Source organism: Fulmarus glacialis, unplaced genomic scaffold (assembly GCF_000690835.1).
Source record: "Fulmarus glacialis isolate BGI_N327 unplaced genomic scaffold, ASM69083v1 scaffold13228, whole genome shotgun sequence".
Lineage (NCBI taxonomy): Eukaryota > Metazoa > Chordata > Aves > Procellariiformes > Procellariidae > Fulmarus > Fulmarus glacialis.
The window spans coordinates 77,497-94,563 of NW_009227500.1; the positions used below are offsets into that span (position 1 = coordinate 77,497).

At 42.9% G+C, this 17,067-nt stretch overlaps 1 protein-coding gene across 1 annotated transcript in view; it reads left to right on the top strand.

Annotated features, from left to right (window-relative positions):
- Positions 1–17,067, top strand: part of LOC104080677 (potassium voltage-gated channel subfamily D member 3-like) — a 31,087-nt gene that overhangs the window by 7,078 nt on the left and 6,942 nt on the right. Inside the window, exon 3 of the mRNA XM_009583154.1 lies at positions 10,215–10,316. Within this exon, the coding sequence (XP_009581449.1) occupies positions 10,215–10,316 (102 nt within the window). The remainder of the gene's footprint in view (positions 1–10,214; positions 10,317–17,067) is intronic.

The window sequence follows — 17,067 nt, forward strand, 5'->3', positions numbered from 1 at the left end:
TCCTCCTCTGTTTGGTGTTTGTCACATCAGTTCAGGGGGAAAAAACCAAACAAATAAACCAATCAGGAATCCTCCCTCTTTTCCTTCATATCGTCCAGGAAAGCAAAATGGCATTTTCCATCAGTTCAGCTAGTTCAAATTCCCTGGGTCCCAAATTGCATAAGACAACTAGATGTCCCCTCTGAAAGGAAGGATTGAAATCAGTGAGCTAGAGCTTATAGGTTCAGCCTCCAAAGCAAACCCATATATCCAAATATTAAGCCTCTTGTCAACAGTGGCCCAATGCCCAGATGAAATAATTTCCACACATATCCAAAAGCCATTCTACATTTGTTTCATGCCTTGAGGCCCTTTCACGTCATGACTCAGTCATAACCAGATAACAGCCTGCAATGCGCAAGAACCTGACTAACCCATCCTCGGGGTCTCTCCTTGGTCACCTCAGCAAGAGGGTGTCCCCTTTCCCCACCTGCTGGAAGTCCGGGTTGTGTGTGGCAGCCTCTGTCCAGATGGCTCCATTATGTAGCACAGTTGGTAGGATTTGTAACGGCTGATATTGCCCACTTCATCCCAGATGTCTAAATAAATGCAAGTTGAAATCGCCTTGTCAAGGAGACCTGCATGCAAAATGTTCAGCCAAAAAGTGTTGGGAAGCCCTATCCTACTTTGGAACTGGGTTCTAGCGATCAGATTCTTTGCTGTTGCCTTCATTAACTAGTTATTTTACCACTCTGCCTAAGTAACGCAGAATCGAGTGGGCTGGGTGCAGTTTAGCTCCCATGCAGTTCGCAGCCTACATACTAAATACAGCTTAAACACCCCTGCACCAACTGCAATATACAGTTATGTCTAGATTAATGGATAGGGATATATCCACTGGGTCAGGAAAAAAGATAACTAAAAGTGGGTGTAAATGGTAGTAAAGCTTATTGCGGTTACTAATTTGTACCATGACAGTAATAAGCAGATGAACAACAACATTTGTTGCTGACACATGTGGTGCTGAGATGGCAATACAGGTCTCCGAGTCCTCTAATCACACAGGATGGGAACACTCTGCAGTCTACCAGCACATCTCTCAAGGGCCACTGCAGAATTTCCCTGCTTACACACTGCCAGATGTCTTACACAGCCCAACGTGAGAAGTCCTAGAATCTCATTACTCCATTCCTCCCACTCCACCCAGCAGCAGTGGTCTGCAAAGTCTGACTCAGAACAAGCCTTTGTTGTTTGAAGGTCATGAAAATCCCATCAAACAGTAACTGCTGGTAACTTCAGCATCGCATCAGGCTCTAAACCAGCACAAGGCAGGTCCTCTCTGGGTACGAGCAGGAGCCTGCCGTCCTCTTTTGTCTCCCCACCACAGCCAGTCTCACTGTTTTGACAAACTGATGCTGCAGCAGCATCACCCTTCCATACTTCCCTCTCTGTGACTCAGGTTTTTTCATGCATAAAACTGGGATAAATCCACTTCTCCTGGCTCGGTGGATTCTTGCAGTTAGTTCACGTACATGTACAAGGTTATAAAGTGAAACCATTTTATGGTAATACTATTCATACCCAGGATTTTAAATTTATCTGTCTGAGCTTTTGCACTAGCAATTCTTGCTGACTCACCAAACAAGGCAGCAAAAATGACAGTATGTGCTTTCCTGACCAGTCACAGGTAGGAAGCAGAGCAACAGTAAATGCTGGCAGAGAATGGTTTACGAGCAGGCAAGGAAATCAAGAGTATGCATAAAACTTACAGATAATTTTCAAAAAAATATCTATATGGGGAAATCACAGTCTGCCTGCGAGTACTGTGCAGGAAGAAAAAAGCAGTTCAATCCACCAGACAAATTGCTCCATAGGAAATAGTTCCTCATTTCTCCTCTTTGTCACAGTACAGCAGAACTCTGCTGTTTACTATGCAGACCGCTGCCTGACGGTAATTCCAGCCACCTGTTCTCCATGTAAGTGCAGCCATTTAGACCGAACTCAGCATTAACTCTGAACAAATACAATAATAAAGAGCAATTCTAAACATTGTCCACGAGCTCCGGTACCAGGCGCCAGTGCATTTCTGTCCACATATGAAGCATCAGCTTTGTTAGCGATTGAGTCAGGACAATTAGGAGCCATTCTAGCAGGAACATGCAGCGATGCTGGAATGCACAAACAAGGGCCAGAGCAGCGCGTAGCCATGACGACTCTGCAGCCTTCTGCTGACAAACCGGGAGCCTCCAGCGCCCAGGACAGCGCCAGGCAGGCTTCTCCCTCCGCATCTGCCAAATCAAGGCATGCAGCCAACCTGCTGTGGCTGTCAGCGTAAGGACGTGAGCTGAAACACACGTTCTTCTAAGAGTCTTCACTTATCAAATAGGACCATAGGATGGGTTTGTGATGGATTTTTTTTTCCCCAGAAGCCTAACGCAAGAGATTTGTCCCCAGAGATCCCAGGAGCAAGAGGAACAATGAGGAACAGCTTCAGTAAGAAAGCTAATTGCACCGCACAGCAACTTTATTGTCATCCGATGACTTCTGAGCAATTTTTGTTCACCAGCAAGCAACACTTCTCTCAATTAATGCTGAAAGCTCGTAGCACAGAGAAGTGGGATGGAGCACAGCTCCTGGCCCTATCCCGCCTGGAGCAACAGCGTTGCCCACGCTGACGCTTAACCCCATTCACTCCCCGTGCTGCCGGTGGGTACCTGCCCGTCAGAGACAACACGTGCTCTCACTGCCAGGAAAGAAACAAGGCAGGAGAACAGTCCCACCATCATCTCTTCCCCTTGGGCGAGAATGAAGGGCACGAGTGTTACAAATTTGCTTATTTCTTCTTGAGTTTCATACAAAGGTTTTGTGGTCGTCGTCCCCATCTCCCCCCATGTTTTCACCATCTTCCTGGGGAGAGTGTGAGCAGCACTGTGTGAAGCTATTACCTTCATTTTCTGTAGCTAACCACGGGCCTCCACACCATTAATTAGTGCTCATATATCAGGTCTAGTAAGTTGGCATGTGACACTAGATCAAATTCTGTTAATTTCTCCATCCCCTGAATACTTTATAGCTATTAATTAGGGGTGTGAGCTGTGTGAAAGATGTTATAAAAGTGAGATCTGGAAATACAGACAGACAGATATATCACAGGCAGACAGATGCTCATCACACTTTGCTTTCAGTGAAACACAGGACCTTATTTTATAATAATGGAGAACAGCAACCTCTCTATTAATGATGCAGAAAAACATGAGGCTCTTTTCTTGAGAAGATGTTTATTAAGTAATATGTTTCTAGACAAATTCTGACATCCTACTTTACACCCCATAATACTTCACTTCTAACGCTAACAAACTGTACCAGATTCCCATTACAATTGATATGGCACCTCTTTGACGACACATCCCTGGAGTGATTTTGACCCAAGCTCTAAAATCTGTTACAGCATTAAGAATACAAAAAAGTATATGTAGGAATTTCTTTTATTACTATTTCAAGATGGAAACTTAAGAAGTGACGAGAGCTAGCTTTGTCAGTCAGCTGGACTAGTAGCGTGGAAACCTCAGCATAGAGGAAGCTTTGAATTTCAGCCAAGATGCAGTAACTGTGTATAACATATTTCAATCAAGAAAAAACTGTCCATAAGGTCAGTTCCTATAGAGATCAAGGTCTGACTGTAACCCTTACTGGGTGGATGGATAACTAAAAAAAGGTATTAGAAATAAGCAGGGCATCTACAGAGGATGAAAATATGAAATGGCCTCCCAAAAAGCCTACTTCTTAAATTTAAGCAAAGGAATAAAGTGAGAATTGTCAAACTCTACAAAAAGTGAGGTTTATTCTACTCTTTCCTGTAGAATGCAGCAAACACCAGAAAGGGAATGGTCTACGTGAAAAGAAAACGTCAATACAATGACAACTGAGTAAAATTGGCAACAAACACATGCAGGCTGGAAATCAGAAGAAATTTTCTAAATGGAAGAATGAAGTTCTAAAATAAATGCCCAGTAGGAGTAAAAGCTTCACTAATTTTAAGCCAGAGCTGGTTAAGTTCAAGACAAAAATGTACAAAAGGAAGTTTGCAATAGGAGGGGACCAGTCTCAGTGCCCCAGGGCTTCCTGACCGTCCTGCATTTCTCTCTGCAAGTTTTGCATATTACAACACTTTTTTCAATGTTCTGTGTTTAATCAGCCAGGATATCTATGACTACTAGAGAAGCTGAGATCCATTAAACTCCATATTCTGTGCATTGTTCTATAAATAGATCGAACATCATGTTCTTCAGTGTTGGAAAAGATTAAACGATATAGTGCATTTGAAATGATGTTCTGTTGCTTTAATGGTGCCAAGGGTAAGGTAGGATTAAAAGGAGAGCCAGAGAGGAGGGGAGAGGAATCTTTCACCTCTGGAAAGTAATGAAGAGGCCCAAAATAAGATCAAGGTCTGACTGTAAGTGGTTCTATCAAATTATATAGGAATATAATGAGTTCTACACTATCTAATTTCCATATGCAGCTCTACAACATCTCCCCCAAAGCAAAAATGACAGAATATTTAAACTTGGCTCAGAAGCTGTTTAACACAAAGATCTGAGAGGAAGGAAAGTCCAAATGTGCATACTCTGTTTCTTGGGCAAAAAAGGTTAAAATGATAGAAAGATGATCTGCAGAAACTAACTTTTCTAACACTGCTGTAACTCCGCTGCCTCCCTATTACAATAGCCAGATGGAACCATGGCTAGCAGAATAACAGCTAGTACTTATTATATGGGTCATTTGCTTTTTAAACAGCCATTATTTCACCCAGCGTTCAAACACATGTAATAACCCTGAATCCTAATTTGGCAGTCCAGCCTGTTTCCAGGCTTTGTTAAAGATGGCATATCAGCTTCCCAGAGCCATAAGTAGGACAGATGATCAGTGTTGCCTGATTATATTGAGGAAAGCACTCCACAGACAGTAGATTCATTTAATTTCTTGTCCACTATTATTTTTGAATGCTTTTTTTAAAAATGAAGAATTTTCCATTTTCTGCTTGGCAAGGAAAAAGTACCACAATAGGCCAGGGAGCTAAGCTATTTTCCACCAGATGAAGGTTACATCCATTCTCTTTCCAAGTTACATATGTGCACTGAGTTCCCAGTCAGAAGTACAAATCGAAGTCTTTGCCGAATTCCTTTCTGAATTTTATGCTAAAATTAGTCAAAGGTATCGCAGACGAGATCATTTTAGGAAGGTGAGAACATAACTACAAGAAAATACTTTTTTGTCATTCCATACTCTAAGCCCTGTTGTTAAGTCTGCAGAAAATCCTGTTTAAATGTACAACCTGCTTGTTATCTTTTCCATAGCCTAAAATCAACCATGTTCTTTCCATCTAGAACTTAAGTCCAGACCCAAACTAGCAACAGATGCAGACAAATGCAAGAAAATCGAGCACTTACTGAATGGCTGTGATATTTCACCTTGGAAATAAAAATCAGATCAAAATATTCTGTTGATTACTTTTGAGAACAGCTTCATTTCAGCCTTGAAAGACCAGTGGTGTGCACCTACTGCACCACTGGACTCACTGCAGCAGTTAGCAATAGTTCCACACATATTCAAACTACTAACTGTTTGGGGGGGGCGGGGAAATGAAGCACTGCAATTATCTAGCATAGCTGCATTTTCTGCCAGGAGTGTTCTTAGTGTGGTTTTAGCAGATAAAGCTAGACAGGGTATGGACTGGAGCATCTCTCACATGAAGAAAGGCTGAGAGAGCTGGGACTGTTTAGCTTAAAGAAGAGAAGGCTCAGAAGGATCTTATTAATGTATATAAATACCTGAAGGGATGGTGCAAAGAGGACAGAACCAGGTTCTTTTCAGTGGTGCCCAGTGACGGGACCACAGGTGATGGGCACACACGGAAACACAGGAGGCTCTGTCCAAACATCAGGAAACACTTTTTCAGTGTGAGGGTGACCGAGCACTGGCACAGGTTGCCCAGGGAGGTTGTAGAGTTTCAATCCTTGGAGGTATTAAAAAACCATCTGGACACAGTCCTGGGCAACTGGGTCTAGGTTGCCCTGCTTGAGCCGGAAGGTTGGACCTCTGGAGGTCCCTTCCAGCCTCCACAATTCTGCGAAGGGTAATGCTAATAACAGCTCCAGTCCAAAGAGGGAGCAGGAGTAGACACAGGACCTGCACAAATAGTACCTGACATACATGTACTCCAGTCATCTCCTTGCCCAACAGCACGGAAGATCTGGAAAGCTGAAGATGTCTGGCAAATATGAAATTATGTCATAGGCTGTAAGTTAATAGTTTATAATATCACATAAATCAAGAGTGAACATTATCTCCATAAGAACTAGATGAAAATCATCAATAAATAATAATTAGCTGTTTCCTGGGCCTGCCATCTGGTAAGCTTTTTTCCTAGCCAGCAACTCCTGCTCCTTGCACTTCTCCAAAGCAGCTAGAAGATGAAGATCGGCTATTCTTTCTTCTTTGCCAGTCCCTTTGGGAAATGTAGATACCCAGGATGCTGACAGCCATTTACATCATCCTTGCCACCGTACCTCAGCGCTCCACGTGTACAGGGCTTCATTGCCCTTCCTGCTTATTCTGAGCCTCCAGTTTCTTAAAAAGCAGTAAGGAGCCAGAAGTTATTGAGGCTGCCTTCCATCCTGCCCTCAGGAACATGTGGGCTCCAAGATAACCAAATTAATGATTCTAACCTGTAAGTGGCTGTCATTAGTATTATTATTTTCATCACATAAATTATCTTCCAGATTAGGTCATATGCATTTTGAGATCCTGTGGTTTCCTAGCAACTCCTCTTACCACTCTACATGCAGACACAGTGTGCCGTTTTCTTTTCCTTTTTTAGACTCTCCATGCAGGGGTTATATTCAGCAACAGTGATCTCAGGCCTGGCCCTAATGACCTTTAGTCTGTCACATTTGTGGGACAAGATGCAGAAGACAGCTATTCCCCCTCCCCAAAAGACATTTGCAGCTGATGGCCAGAAAAACACAGTCCTCCACTTGTGTGTCTTCTGTCCTGCAGACCAGAAGTACTGAGCTCTGCAGGATAGGGATGACAAAAGCATACCCATGTTAAGAACTGGCAGAGTTTGGAAGACTCCATCAGCCTAATTCTCTGGATTTCTGACAGCAAAATATGTGACAGTACATAGTACGGTTCCCTGCAAAACACTGCTGCTTCAAAGCTTGTATGGGGTGCCCTAAGTTCAAGGCTTTTGCCTCCGTAATTTACTCCTCACCTGATCTGCCAAAGCATACCTCTGCTGGCTGGCCAAGTCCAGACTGATGCATTCCAACAGATAACACAAAACTCCTCTGAAATGGCCAGCTTTTATCTGCTTCCACACTGTAACCTGAGTCTTACAGTGCTGCCAGGTGCCCTTCACATCCTCAGTCCACTTTGCTCAGTCATATAAACCAGTGTCGAACCTCCACTGCAGAAGTCAGAGGGGAGTGCTTTGCTGCACCTAAACCCTTTGCTACTGTCAGGCACGATCAAAGTACTGCATCCCACGCACACATATGACACGTACCTAAATATCATGTAAAGCTTGTGTCATTTGACAGATATGCTTTCCAAATAATGCACATTTACACAGACTTTCACATAAAAACATGAACTATGGTTTTAGAGTTGTTTCTAGTCCAATGTGTGAAATTGTCTGGAGGGCCAAACCAATTTTAGGCACCAATTTTAATTAACTTCTCTAGCTGAGTTAATCAAGATATCTACCAAATTTAATAATGATTGGGGCACAGAGTTAGGCGATGTGACTATCCTAGACAGCCTTTTGTGTAAGGAGAATAGGATTAACTTCTGTCCTGCCCCACTGACATTTTTTAAAATAACAACGTCTGTTCTAAACTACAAAAGTTATGGGGCTTAATTATTTAGATAGCTAGTGGCCCTGTTTCAAAGAAGAAAAGAGAACAGACCTCAGAAATGAACCATCTCCAGTCCATGTGGAGTACAGTTATTAATATTTGATCCCCTGCTAGCCTGGAGGCAAAGGGAATAATGTTCATTACAAGAGCCTAAGACTGAATCCACTTTAACAATTGACTGAACTGAAGATGAGGATGAAACCCTTCCTGCTATAGGTGAGGTGAGTAAGTTTGGGGACTCTGGTAATTCCTTCAGCAAAGGACCTGATATTTTGTCAAGCACAGAAAGAAATGGAAGTCTTCTGTGGTTGCCATCACAGCCTCACTGTAAAGACCATCACTGGATCCAATATCCAATCCTGATTATGGAAGAGATAAGATCATTGCAAAAAGTAAGGAAAATCATATACTTGCAAATGGAAGAAATAATTTAATGGAAATGTAATTAACAGGAACAGAGAGACAATGCCATGTAACTGGGAAATGGAATATCCCTCAGTCCCTTACCCCCTGCTCTCTCGCCGTAACACATCTTCAATAGTAGTAGTCTCTGCGTTTTTTGTTCCAGATTACAGTCTCAGGCCAGTCTTATTTGGGGCCTAGAGCAACACAGCAGTTTGGGGAAGTCTTCAGGAAAAGTGAAGATCCAATTTCATTTTCTTGTTGTATCCTCAGTCTACATCTTGCAAATACAACTTGTTCCTTTCACAGCGTGACCAGACAGCCCTGTGAGATCCCTCGGCCCCGGTACAGAGCAAGTTTCATCAGAGATTTCACTCTCATACACTGACTTGGACTCTTAACATTAAAATGGGACAATGAAATCTAGGTGAAGTATAGAAAAGAAAGTCAATTTTGGATGTCCCCATTTTGGGGTGTCAAAAGAAGACCTATTTTTCAGACTGGTCATAGTCTGTGTCACCTAATTAAAGCTGCAAACTAGTATCCTGTACATGTCTTTGCCTGAGAAATTGTCTGCTTAAGCAGAAGCTCTTAAGGTTAAACAAATCTTTCAAATGTTGAGGGCCAGAGTCACTCACGCACGTATGGTAATAGAGCTCCTGGAATTATTACACTCTCTGGACCCACTGCAGATATTTGCCTCTCGGCTTTACTCTTCCTACAGTGTATACCCATTAGATCCTCTAATTAGAAAGGAAAATCACGAGTTCCACGTTATTTAAAAGATTATGCAGCATTTTAAAATACAGCACAAAGTAATTATTTTTTAATAGCCACAGCTATTTCATGTATTTACTTTTAATGGTGTTTGAGTCATAAATTAACAGCAGAAAAGAAAAAGGCAAATCAGCACTTGACAGAGAAGCACGCGACAACTGAAAAGAAAAACTGAAACACTAAAAACTGTGTGATTAAAAAGGAAGAGGGCCTTATTAGTTTTTCTTGCTTGCTTTATTCTGGACTGTTTTTTGTCATTTAACTTGTCCACCTGGAGGTCAAGAAGGTCAGGGATACATGAAAATGAGAAGAGTTGAACGTCTATGTTGTTGCAGAGTGACTTTTATCAGTTTGTCAAGAGATGCATATTTTTGGACAGAGTCTTATATTATCAGATACCAAAGTTAATAAACTAGCACTGTCATTGCAGAGGACAGAAGGAACAAATATAGTGCCTTTCTCTACTGCAGGATGATGAACATAGACTTCTTCATTAGTATTTCCCAATATTAAATTAACAACCTATGCTACTTGACTGGTAAGTGGACCAAGTTACCAAATCTCCCTCTCAGCTCTCCTCCCTCCGAGTGCCTGTTACTAGCCTCTCGTACTGCAGCAGCATCTCCACCATCACTGAGGACCGGGTGTCACCATGCGAGCTGCAGTACAAGCAGAGCAAGTGACAAGACAGATGTTGGAGCACAGAGCTGGAAGATAAAGAGAAGATTAAACAACCAAGCATAGACCACATACAGTCACACAGTCCTCCTATGCCAGGAACATGTCCAAGACAAGTGTTTCTAGTTGCTGTGCATCTCAGCTCTAATAAATTACTATTAATTTTCGAAAGGATAAACAAATCTGCAGGACCCCATTTCTTATCTCTGGAAAGGCCATTAACACTCTGTGGCAGATTATGTTCTTCAGACATATGTACTCACCTGACTCCTGGAGACAGACCTGTGCTAGCTGTTCTCAACAGCGCCTTGTCCTGCCCGCGCACCCCTTGTATTCCACCCCCAGGCTTTTTCAGATCCAAGGAGAACCTGAAATTTCCTTCCTCCTGGTATTGCCAGCACAGGACCGATCACTTGGTGTGCAAAGGTATAACTTCAGCTTGTTTTGCCTTCTTCACAGAAAGCCCGGCTTGCGAGGATTCGAGTGGCCAAAACAGGGAGCTCCAACGCTTACCTTCACAGCAAGCGCAATGGCCTCCTGAATGAAGCCCTGGAGCTGACGGTGAGTGCAGAGACAATATCTCCTTCCACAGAGTTTGAGAAGCTCCTTATTCCCACTCCTCTCCCTGGGCTCCCTCCCTTTCTCTCTCCGTTGCCACCTAATTGCTCATTATCCAGCATGGCAGCCTCACACACAGAATGGCATTATGCTATAATTACACTCTCGTGTACTGTATGTGCCATGTGGAGGGACAGCTGGAATCCAGCTGCAAGATTGGATGGGAGGAAAAAGCTTCCTTGGGCTCCTCCTTGAGCTAGGAAAGGATCTGACCTTCCAGCAATGGTCAGGTTCACAGTTCCCTCGAAGCTCTCTGTGCGATGGAGCTGTACTGATTTATACTACCCAGGGTCTACCCGTACTATAAATATCCACTCTCTTTCAACATGGAGTTATTTATTTTCGAGAGTCTCCCTCTAATATGGACTATCTGATCATGCCCAACAGGACAGGAAAATATTCCCTAGCTCCTGTTTCAGGCAGTTTGGTGGTGGGTTTATTTTTAACAGAAAGGCCTCTGGAGGCTAATACTAGCTATTCACGAGAAGAAAAGTTTTAAGTGCCTCAGATTGCTCAGCAGAATCAGCGAAAATGAGAGGAGGTTATTACATTAAGCCTGATCAACACCAGAGCAGGTATTAGCACATTTCATGGATTTCATTTCAAGTAAATCAGCCTTTTGTGCACGTGGGGAGCAAAGAGCGAGATGAAGAATGCTTAATTGAGCCACCAGAGCTGCCTAGCACTTGTTCATGCATCCTTACTTGGAGCCTAATCCTTCAAATGTCTACTGTTTTCCCTGGCACACATCCTTGCATTTGTAAAACCAAAGCTGAAAAACCTTTTCAGCTCATGGTGAAAGCTGCTCACTAGGACCTGAGCCCACTCCTACCCAAGTTCAGCACACAGAGGGAAATTGTGCAGCACCTTATTTTGCACGTAGGATGCTACTCAGTGCAGACGGAGATGGAGCAATCTGGCCCTGTACAACTGGAATAGTTTTTAAACCGACTCTACAAAAGCACTTCACATGAAGTACAGATTTGGAAGGTAGGATGCCCAGATCAGTTTCTGTTCTCCCCTCCAAAACAAGTTTGATCCTTCTGACTACACATCTAACGTTGTCTCCTGCTTTGCAAATGACAGCAACACCCAGAAAATCTGTTTCTTGAACCATATGTTGCTGTTGAGCAGTTCAAGAAAAATTTCTTTATCAAGAATATGAGAGACCAGGAAGACTGGTCACACCTAGTCCAGAGCCTTATCCCCATAAAGGAAAGGCTCAGGACTGGGATGCCAGCTCAGCTGAGATTCTGCTATTTCATTACCCAGGAACACGCGAAAATTTGACTACAAATTTAAAACTTCCTTTTGAGCTTTAGATTTCTAGTTTTTAAAAATGCCAGAAGAGCTTAGCAGGGACACTCAGCTTGCACTTGATCTTCCAGCCTGTCATCCCAACAAGAATCTCCTCACTTCTCTTGTCAACCAAAACTCCCTGCCAAGACCACTCACGGAAGAGCAGCTGACACACCAATGCTTAAGTCCAGAATGCATAAGGTTGAGAGAAATATTTCGCTGAATGGGTTCATTTCCTGGCACTTGCCCAAAAATAAGTGGAAAAAGGGTCATTTTGTTGGCTACAAAGCTAGTGTAGACACAGGAAGGAAAACAGAAACATTTCTAAAGAGGTTCTAGAGGATTCTTTTTACCCATTAATAACTAAATTTAGATATATAGTAGCACCTAGAGCAGGTCTTCCCAAGATTTTCTGGGTGCAACTTGCTTTCTGGTGGACTTATAGCTCTAAATGCTAACATGACTCCTCCACAGCCCAGTAAGATCCACAAATCCTACTTTGAAAAGCACTGAATATTGTGTAATTTGTATTAACACTTTGTAAGAAAATATTCCCACCCTAAGGAACTTCCTGTTGAAACAGTCAAAAGCAAAGAGTATGGGGAAGGAAGAATTACCATCCACCTGTGACATAGGGGAATATAATTTACTAAAACAAAAAACTTGTCAAAGCCATGCCTGGCATCTGCACAACCACCAGGAAATGATCTTTGACTACCTGAGGACTAGCCTCATACCTGAATCAAGAACCAAGACATGTCTCTCCATCCACACGTAGTGGCATTAATTAATTATAGAACTGAAGAACATCCTTTGTTGTAAAGGTATACATGACCATTTTAACTCCACAAGGCAAGATTCTATGTCCTTTCATTTTATGGCAGGAGAACAAACTATTCCTAAGACCACAAAATGTGAATGACAGCATAGTCTAGCCAGCAAAATTTTTTAAGCTGTAAAAATATGAAGGAATGCGACTTCTGTAGTTGCTATATTAGGGACTAAAATATTATCTACACACTGTGCATATCCATCAGTCAAATTAGTATCAAACTGCTTCATTGGTCAGGTACACGTCCAATTTTGATACCTTGCCCAGGACTCATACTAACTTTAATGGACTTCACATGGCCAGATTGCCATAGGGCTGATTTGTTACCCAGCAGTAATTCCAACTGCAATTACTATATGGCCATGACTAGGTATTATCACTTTCATCATTAGCACTCACACAGTACTGTGATCAATGTATAATTGTTTTACAAGTGTCCAGCAGATTGCCCTGCAGTCTGACACCTTGACGGTTTACCCAAGGAAAACAACTGCCCCAGAATGTATCCTGGCTGTGGCTCTGCAGTCAAACTAATAAATTGAGAAATAAGGACTGTTCAAGATTCCGGAACATGTACCAGAATGTCCTTTTATTAGCACCAGAATGAATACACTGACACCATCCTTCAAGGGAACAGCATGTCTTCAGCCTGTAGCCTTGTATCAAAGTAAAGAAAAAGCAAAGGAAAGGATTTATCCAAGGACAGCAGCAGGAAAGAGTTTGGCTCCTAGCAAGAATACAGACTCTTGCTTCAGACACATGTGGATTTGTGGCGTTTTGCATTTACCATCTAGACACGAAGTACTCAGACTGCTTTCTTCTCATTTCGAGAGATTTTTAGTGGGTTTTATGTCAGAAGTGCTCAAGGGATGGTGAGCTTCTTCCTATGGTAGCAGCCTACATATCCTCTTAGTGTTAATCTCCTTGTACAGCTAGCTGAAATTCCCTTTTAGCTAAAATGCTAGGAGGTATATATCCTAGGAACAGTAGGTTGCGAGGTCTTGTGCCTTTTCACAAGCAGAATCTGCTTAGCCATAGATAAGCATTATAGTCATTCTCATGGGTAAGGGACAGTCTAACCACTGAATCAGTTCATCTCAGTTCACCGGTGTCCAATTTTGTGTGCTGAAGCACTAAATAGAAGAGGTAAAGTGGAAGTATTTTGGATTTCAGAACTGACACTACAGTGTGTTTCAGTCTCCCTCCAAGCAACCAGCAGCTCAATGAATGTCTTCCAAGAACAAACGGAATGGTAGCTGGCATCAAATCCTTGCAAAACTGGCATCCCAGCTCAAAAAGCAAACCATTTCCTCTCCTGTCCCCCACCAGCTTTTTCATTACAGCCAGACTCTTCTAATGAAGACACAGATTTTGTTTGCCTGCAGTAACATAGGTACTGTGCTGGTTTTGGCTGGGGTAAATTTTCTTCATAGTAGCTAGTATGGGGCTATGTTTTGGATTTGTGCTGGAAACTGTTGGTAACACAGGGATGTTTTCGTTACTGCTGAGCTGCACTCACACACAGTCAAGGCCTTTTCTGCTCCTCACCCCACCCCACCAGTGAGCAGGCTGGGGGTGCACAAGAAGTTGGGAGGGGACACAGCTGGGACAGCTGACCCCAACTGACCAAAGGGATATTCCACACCATATGACGTCATGCTCAGCATATAGAGCTGGGGTAAGAAGGAGGAAAGGGGGACGTTCAGAGTGATGGCATTTGTCTCCCCAAGTACCCGTTACACTTGATGGAGCCCTGCTTTCCTGGAGATGGCTGAACACTTGCCTGCCGATGGGAAGTGGTGAATGAATTCCTTGTTTTGCTTTGCTTGCGTGCACAGCTTTTGCTTTACCTATTAAGATGTCTTTATCTCAAACCACAAGTTTTCTCACTTTTACTCTTCTGATTCTCTTCCCCATCCCATCAGTGTGGGGGAGTGAGTGAGTGGCTATATGAGGTTTAGTTGCCAGCCGGGGGTTAAACCACGACAGGTGCCACTGATGCAATCTCTATAGGTAAACCTTCCTCAACAGTACTATCAAAACACCAAGCATTTGTGTGATGTTGGCACTCTCACTGTCCTAGGGCAGTAGTTCCTGCAAATCTCATTCTTAATTCGCGTGCTAGGATGTTCTCAGTGGTTGCATACTCTTTGTTTCTGAAAGCACTGAGGTGACTGAAGAAAAAGTGAAAGGAAGCTAAGGTAGGAGTCATACTTACTGATTCTACACTTTATTCCTGGTCACTGCCATCCCTTGATCCATTTCCATCAGCGGCAAGCCTAGCCTTGGGATGGAAGGCAGCGGAAGAGACTTAAGTTGTGCTGCCAAAATTTAACAACTGGCTTAGGTCTTCTGCCAGAGGTATGGAAGCCCTATCTTTGCTTTCAGATTCCATTTAGACCTGCTCTCAAGCAAATTCTCATAAAAAGATACTGTTTGCAATATGTGCTCTTTCTCTCACCTTTTCCAGTGTTTTAGTGCAGCATCATATTTGCTTTAGGGCTTGCAAGGACCTCCATGGGAAGTATTCCAACACAGACTTCAGCAGAGTCAGTAATCTCAGCAGGGTACGAACAGGACCTGCTTGAGGTGTTAGCTCACCAGGAGGATTGTTAATAAGAAAAATGGAACTGAATTTTTTTTAGGCCACTTCTAAAAATACTTCTGGGAATGCTCCATCTTCCAAAACAACAGCAACAAAAAAATCCATAACCTGCCTAAGATGCATTCCCATAGGAATCTATTAATCCTGCCTACAGTAAATCAGCTTTCTTAACGTACCAGTTCAGCTATGTTTTGGCATCTCTCAGAGACAGAGTTATTCCTTCACTTAAAGATCACAGAACCATCCTGGAAAAGGCATCCAGAACACGCATTTGCGGTGAATCACTGGCACACATGGGTGTATTTAAAAGCAATGCTTTAAGCATACTTGAATTTGACCCCCTTGAGAGCAACAGACATCAGCTTGGCACTTCTGCCAAGATGTTCTGCTGTGTCTCCCATCCCACCCATTTTCTCTGCTGTTTGTGTCTAAGTAGAGATTCAAGCCATGCACATCAATTTCTGACTTTCAGATTTAGACACTACAGAAGACACCAGGCACTCCTTTCTTATAGAGCACAGGGAAACATTTTACAACACCTAATTGCCATTTTAATGCATGTAATTGTCTTTGAAAATGCTAGTCATAAAAGACGTGCAGATTAATGTGTCACGAAATCACAGTGAATTTCAAGATCAGGAGCTTAAGTACTAGTAGTAAGAGAACATCCTTAACAACCCAGATTTTAAATCTGCCACCACAGAACAAAGTGAGAAAAATAATCCTGGCTCTCAAATAGCACAGAAACTCTCTGAACAACCCCTATTGCTTCTTTTCATTCAATTTCTGAGGTGTATCTGATCATCAGATCACAGGGTAAGTGACGTTATATTTTGAGGAATGTAAGCATCCGATTCACTGATACAGTAGAGAAATCAAAAATACAGAGTACTGGATTTCTCCCCCCACACCCAAGTTGACTAAATCAGCCTATTGCTGTTTTGATGAATGCTTGATGCCGAGCTTTCTGCATGAGCAAAACATTACTCACATACTAAACTCAAGCTCCTAACCTCTTATCCATTTCTATTTCAGCTGTTTCAAGCAGATCAAGCCCCTCAGCTTAACAAAAGCACAGAGATTGGTCTGAGATCTGTAGCTTATCCTAACCACTAACAACACTGCAGTCTGAGCAGTCTCTTCCCCAAGTCACCACACACACACATACCTGATGTAGAAGCCAAGAACAACCAGCAGAAGTGCCCCAACAAGTCTTTCCAACCTGAAGTCCTTAAATAGGCATGCCACAAGCAGTTCATCCCCCTCAACTCTTCCTATACCTTCCTAGGCAGGACCACTCCTTTTAACTGTTTTTGACCTAAATAGTCTCAGCTGTACCCAATCCCTTCCCAGATGGCACAGGCTGCCTGCTTGACTCTAAGCACACCCTACTCTCTGAATTAGCTTACAAATTTGTTAGCCACATTTCAGCAGTTTGAGTACACAGGGGAAGTAGGGGAAAGCTGGTCCCCAATGGTACACGTGTTGCTGTGCAATGCGTCAAGTATCTGGATCCTGAGGTCTTCGAAACAGGCTTGCCTTGTTCTGGTTTTGTCCTAAGTGATGTACAGAGGGTTCCTGGTCAGTTCACAGGGCTCCTGGGCACTGTGTTACTAAAACATAAATCACAGTAAGCCATCCTATTGAGTGAAAGCCACAAGCCATAAGAAACTAATGAAGATGGGACCTTCCTTCTCCTAGGGAACTGCTGCCACATTTCATGCAAACATAAACCCCTTGCCACTGCTGCACAATGCTTCTTCATTTGCCATATGCTTGAATAGGATAATTTATATATATTAATTCTTACATAAGTAGTGCCTGCCTGTTCCTCCCTTCTCCCTGCCTTTCAAAGAGGGCTTCGCCACAGGAGGGTTACGCACCTTCAGTTTGCACCAAACCCAATCCTTAGGACCTGCTATAAACTCCCCACCAACAACCATATACACTGACGTAGG